Source organism: Apteryx mantelli, chromosome 5 (assembly GCF_036417845.1).
Source record: "Apteryx mantelli isolate bAptMan1 chromosome 5, bAptMan1.hap1, whole genome shotgun sequence".
Lineage (NCBI taxonomy): Eukaryota > Metazoa > Chordata > Aves > Apterygiformes > Apterygidae > Apteryx > Apteryx mantelli.
Window position 1 is genome coordinate 39,112,322 of NC_089982.1, and position 6,000 is coordinate 39,118,321.

At 40.5% G+C, this 6,000-nt stretch overlaps 1 protein-coding gene across 1 annotated transcript; it reads left to right on the top strand.

Annotated features, from left to right (window-relative positions):
* Positions 1-1,642: 1,642 nt before the first annotated feature.
* On the top strand, positions 1,643-4,202 carry NPY2R (neuropeptide Y receptor Y2). Its single transcript, XM_013951610.2, has one exon. The coding sequence runs from the start codon at positions 1,643-1,645 to the stop codon at positions 2,798-2,800; it is 1,158 nt and encodes a 385-aa protein (XP_013807064.1). The 3' UTR covers positions 2,801-4,202.
* The last annotated feature ends 1,798 nt before the right edge of the window (positions 4,203-6,000 follow it).

Here is a 6,000-nt window from a genome sequence, read left to right on the forward strand (position 1 = left end):
CTTACACTGATAATTGTACAGTAAAAGTAAACTAAAACAGCATAGCATAATTTTAGCCTGGGGAAAATTACCTTTCAGTTCATGTAGTTGATCTGTTGCTTTTGAGAAAAGGGCTTGTGCTGAGAAGTTCTTTGGGATATTGTGTGGGATGCAAGCATAACACAGAGGGTTCAGTCACCCACTGGGACACAACACTGGTTTCTGAATCTTAATTTAATAGCCAGGCACAAATGCAGGTGCAAATGTACAGACCACTCAACTCAGGAAATCAAATCTAAGGATGTCACTGATATATGTCAATGGTGATAAGAGGTAGGGATGAAAATCTACAGTAAACTGAATCTGGTGTTTTTAAAAAAAGCCATATGAAGCCACAGGTAGACTGTTTCTTTAGGCAGACCTGAACCTGAGGTCAGCTAAGCCATGTGTAATGCCTAATGGCAAGGAAGTGATATTTCTTCTCTATTCTTGCCTTCCTTAAGGAGTGTATGAATGGACATGTGGAGTTAATAACTCACTTTTGGCCTCCCCCTCAGCAGCAAACAATGATGTCTTCTCAGGGAACCCACTGTGCCCTGACAATTTTCTACTTACTATTTTCACAGCTCGAGGTGCAGGTCACCAGGTGCAGGGTACTCTCACTTAGCATGCCATCCAAAGCCTGGGCAGTCCACAGGGGCATAGACACATATTTTGCATAGGACTGAAATCCAAGTCAGAAATTAACTGTAAAACATCCATATAGCTACTCAAGCCTACTGAAGTCTTAGGACAGCATAAGTTAGCTGAGCAGAATTTGTCTTGGCCTGTGTAGGGAGGCAACAAAATGCAATTTTGATGCCAGGGGTGAAATTCTTACTGATCTCAGTAGAGGAATGATTTGCCCTTCTCTGTGACTGAGGTCAGAAATGAATCCTTGATCGGCAGCTTCTGAGGAACACAAAAAAAAATATTATTTATAATTGAGTTTTAATTGTTTCATGAGTTATTTTCAGAGTGAATTGGTTTAACAGTCATTTCAGAGAACTGCTATTATTTCAGTTCAAATAGAGTGGTATTTTTGCTTGCCTTGTGGCACTTTCTTAAAGTTTCTTGAAGGAAGACCTCAGTAATTAGTTCTCTAGCATCAGGGATGGGTACAAACTTATAAGAATTTAGTAACTATTTAAAGGAAACGCTTTCCATTAAGGAAAAACTGGAAGATTATTCTACTAATAACAGCCTGGATGGTGCCATGCAGAATTCCCATAGGAATTAATGGACATTTTGTGCTAAATCAGCAGTAGTTTTAGGTACTGGATTGTAAAAAAGGATATTCTGCCCAATAGGATCTTAATCCTCCTGCATTACTTAGGCAAACTTTGTCTTTGAAATGCTTTTGAAATCTGTCCCAATTTTCAGGAGGAGTCATGCCTGAATAATATTACAGGATCGGGCTTCAAATGTAAGGGCAATAGAATTTGAATATATTAAGACAGATCTTCTCTTAATCCTGAAATATAGAATGTAGGTTAAAGGAGGAAAGAGCTCTAGCTTTAGCCCATTACTTCTTGTCTTAAACGCTGTGGGACTGATTTCTCTACGTGTTCTTGTATCATTTTTTCAGGCACAGCTCTACTGATTAGACCAGGCTGCTGCAAGGATGGGGCCTCTGGTATCAATAGGCGAAGAAAACCAAACAGACGAAATGAAAATGGAGCTGTTCACCAGGCTGTACTTGCCAAGATTCACCACACCACTCAATGAATTGACTCTCGACCCTAAACCAGAACTGAAGGACAGCACCACGCTGGTTGAAGTGCAGATCATCCTCATCTTTGCTTACTGTTCCATTATCCTGTTGGGGGTGATCGGGAACTCCCTTGTGATCCATGTGATCATCAAGTTCAAAAGCATGCGCACAGTGACTAACTTCTTCATTGCTAACCTGGCTGTGGCTGATCTGCTGGTGAATACATTGTGCCTGCCCTTCACGTTAGTTTACACACTGTTGGGTGAATGGAAACTGGGCCCAGTCTTGTGCCACCTGGTGCCTTACGCCCAGGCTCTTGCTGTGCACGTGTCTACTGTCACTTTGACTGTGATTGCTTTGGATCGACATCGCTGCATCGTCTACCACTTGGAAAGCAAAATTTCCAAGCGGATCAGCTTTCTGATCATAGGAGTAGCCTGGGCAGTCAGTGCCCTGTTAGCAAGTCCTCTGGCCATCTTCCGTGAGTACTCACTGATTGAGATCATTCCTGACTTCAAAATTGTGGTCTGCTCTGAAAAGTGGCCAGGGGAGGGGCAGCTTAACTATGGCACAATCTACAGTGTCTCCATGCTTCTGATCCAGTATGTGCTGCCCTTGGCAGTTATCTCCTATGCCTACACCCGTATTTGGACCAAACTCAAGAACCATGTTAGTCCTGGGGCAGGGAATGACCACTACCACCACCGGCGGCAGAAAACCACCAAAATGTTGGTGTGTGTGGTTGTGGTGTTTGCTGTCAGCTGGCTGCCCTTTCACACCTTCCAACTGGTCAGTGATATTAACAGTCAGGTGTTAGACCTGAAAGAATACAAACTGATCTACACAGTGTTTCATGTCATTGCCATGTGCTCAACCTTTGCTAACCCCCTCCTCTATGGCTGGATGAATAACAACTACAGGACGGCCTTCCTCACAGCCTTCCAGTGTGAACAACGGTTGGACTCCATCCACCCTGAAGTATCAGCAGCTTTCAAAGCCGGGAAGAAACTAGAAGCAAAGAAGAATAACTTCCCTGGAGACTCTTTCACACAACCTACCAATGTCTAAGATGCCTCACTTTAAAGAAGAAATGAATACGTTGTAGACAGAGATATAAGTCCATTTTGACCCATGCATTTTTAATGCATAGTTTTAATCATAAAAGGTGAAAGAACACTAGCAGGAAAGTCGAGGCGGGTGGTATGATTCAAGGGGAGTTGATTGACATCAACAATATGTAACTATACAACTCCAAAGAAATAGAAGAAAGAGACTTTGTTTATGGCTGTCTCTAACATGGTAGGAGGGATTCCCTCACTCCCATCCCTCCCATTTCTTTTTGGTAAGTCAAGTGACAGAGTTTGCTATTTTTGCCACAGGAAGGCAAACAGCTGAACTGTAACATGGGAATATTGATAGTGGGAGCAGGAAACTTTGATATTGCATGGAGGAGAACAGGAGAATAGAACAGGAGAGAGACTGCATGTGGAGAACACGGAGAGCAGAAGTCTGTCAGAAGAACAAAGCATATCTGGAGACAATGGGCTACACTGGTTAAAACTCACACTTTTCAGACCCTTCCTCTCCCACAAGTATGCTTTGTGAAGAAAAGGGAATTAAGAAGAGAAATGTGTTACTGTTTTTGACTTGTACTGAAATACTTCAAACCAGAATATTCTAAATGGACTAGGGGGAGAAAAGGAGAAAAGAATTAGATTCAATGTAAAGAAAGGTAAAGTTTCTACCTAGATTGAAATGTGGTTTTTGGTCAATGAAGTCAAGTAAAAAATCATTCCTCATAAAGTTACGATGGTGAGAAAAGTACAAGTCTGTGCCCTGATCACTAATTCCCTGCAGATCCCTACCTTACATTATGCATTTGCAACAGCTCACAAACACAACACTTCAAAGTGGCATTTGAGGGCGTGCAGGGGATGTAGGCTCAGGTCTTCCATGAGCACTTCATAAACTGACAAAACTGCCAATATTTTAATTTTCATGCCCTGCTTAAATGTCTAACGTGTTATTAACTCCACAGGCTTTGAACTGTTGCTGCTTTCTCCCTGGATAATAGAACAGGAGATAATTTTGATCCCCTGGAAAGGCTGCTAGATGGTAATGTGCTTTTCCTTGTTGTGGTTTTATATTACACACTCATGTCATCTTGGAGCTTTTCCCATCCTTAGCCTTTGTAAAAATTAAGAACATCTGAATGAGTGTAACTTAATAGCAGCATGCTAGGTTCATGTGATAACTTACCAGTTATTCTGCATGCTGTAGTTAACAGTTAAATTCCTTTTTTTGCTTAGGTATAAAATTTTAATCTGTTTACTGTGCTGTACGCAGCAATGTTCAACTCTTCTGTGTCTTTGTTTAGCCTCTTTAAACTCTTTAAAGAGATGAAGAAAATATCAATCCATGTTTATTCTAAGCTGCCTTGTTGCTCATCTAGAATAAAAATAAGTGTGATACTCCCACTTAGAGACTTTTTTCATAACTGCATTTTGTTTTAACTGCCTCATTTTTTCTATTTCTCACTGTTCCTAAATTCATTGTATACTCTCTTACAAATTAGGAAACAACAAAACTCTAGTACCGAAGTTAGTAATATAATGGCATCTGATCTTTATCAAGTGAAGAAATTCATCTTTGTGTATGTGGTGTCTTGCCATCAATTTTTACATTTCCAAGAAATCATTTGGACTTGGATTTTCACACACAAAGAAGGCAAGGCAAGAGAATTACCTAGTGTTTACTCAAGCAAGAAAAAGTATCCATCATTTTTAAATAGTTCTACAAAAACAGATTAATTCTCCACCATGCACTTTCATATTGTCCACAAGTTATTTTTGTCTGAGTATTAATAATATCCAAAATGTAAGCTCAAAACTGTTAGGCGTGAGGAAGGATTACTGAAGTGTCCAACTATTATGGACATCAATCGTATGTATCAGTTACAATTGCCTCTAAACGCTCCATCAAAAATATATTAAGATATATGTCCTTATTTTTCCATAAATAGCCTCTTTTATTTAAAAGAAGAAAAAACCCTCCCCAAACTTCTGATTAAAAATTCTCTTTCAAATCTCTTAAGCATGTTAGAGTGTTGTATATAGACAGTTTTGAAGTAACCATGACAGTGTGTGTTAAAGCTACAATTGCAGGGCTGATTCTCAATTTTTAAGGCTTCTTTACATCATCCTGTGTAAAATGATTAATTACAAATTAAGTTTCAGTCTATTTCACGGTATCTTTATTTTACTGCTTACTGAGCTTTTTCTGCAGCCATCATGTTGAGCCAAAGTCAGCTGTACTAATTTACTACATTGCTTTCCACTATCTTATGGGGAGGTAGTACTTGGGTCAGCACCTGCATTAGGGTCACACACCTCTGCACACTGCCCAACTGCATGGGGTGGATTTGCCCTTGGGCACTTGAGAATGGGATTTACAAGAGCCAGCGTGCCGCTAACCATCCTCACTTCTAGGGGCTTAAGCACCTGCATGAACACAGCTGCCTGCACTGGGGTTCACTTTAGTACAGTACCTCCTCATGCTGTAGGAAAATTAGGCACTTTCTCATCAAAAGCAATGATGTAGGAATGTTCCTCAGAGTTCCTCAAAATCCCACTGTCAGAAGGATGTGGAAACATAGGGTTAGTCCCCATTTCTTCCTAAGGGAAAATGAACCTATAAGCAGGCTCTAACCACTGGACTGAAGTGTCTGCAGAGGATTCCTTCAGTTCCATCTATGGAGGTGGTTCCGCTTTGCCTGAAATAGGAATCAGAATCCAGGTCTCCACATTCTCACATTAGTGCTTTAATTAACAATTGATTAACAAGTCATTCTTTTCCCATTGAATCAATACAAGTTTTATAAAAAGCCAAAGAACACCAGCAGTAATTCTCATTTAAGAATATGCAAGTAAGTGGGGGGAGACCCAAGATGCAATGTCATCTCTGATTCAGACCAAGAATTTGAACTAACAGGCCTCAATTCTCAGGCTCTCAGGCAAATGAACTAGCCACCATACTGCAGCGTCTCCTGAGGAAGCAATGTACCTCTTCTTAAAGCTGTTCTGGACAACATTTCAGTCAACAAATAATTCAACATTTAGTACCATAATTTTGTAGGCTGGTAGTTATGACATTTGCCTGGCACTTGGATTCCAGGCCAAGGATATCAAAACATAGATAGACAGAATTTAAGCTTCCCCTCCTCCCCCCCCCCCATAAGTACTTCTACTATTAAGATACTGAGTTGCAGG

Bases quoted from the DNA above. Each gene is read 5' to 3' on its own strand.
- NPY2R (XM_013951610.2), top strand. From the start codon at position 1,643: ATGGGGCCTCTGGTATCAATAGGCGAAGAAAACCAAACAGACGAAATG.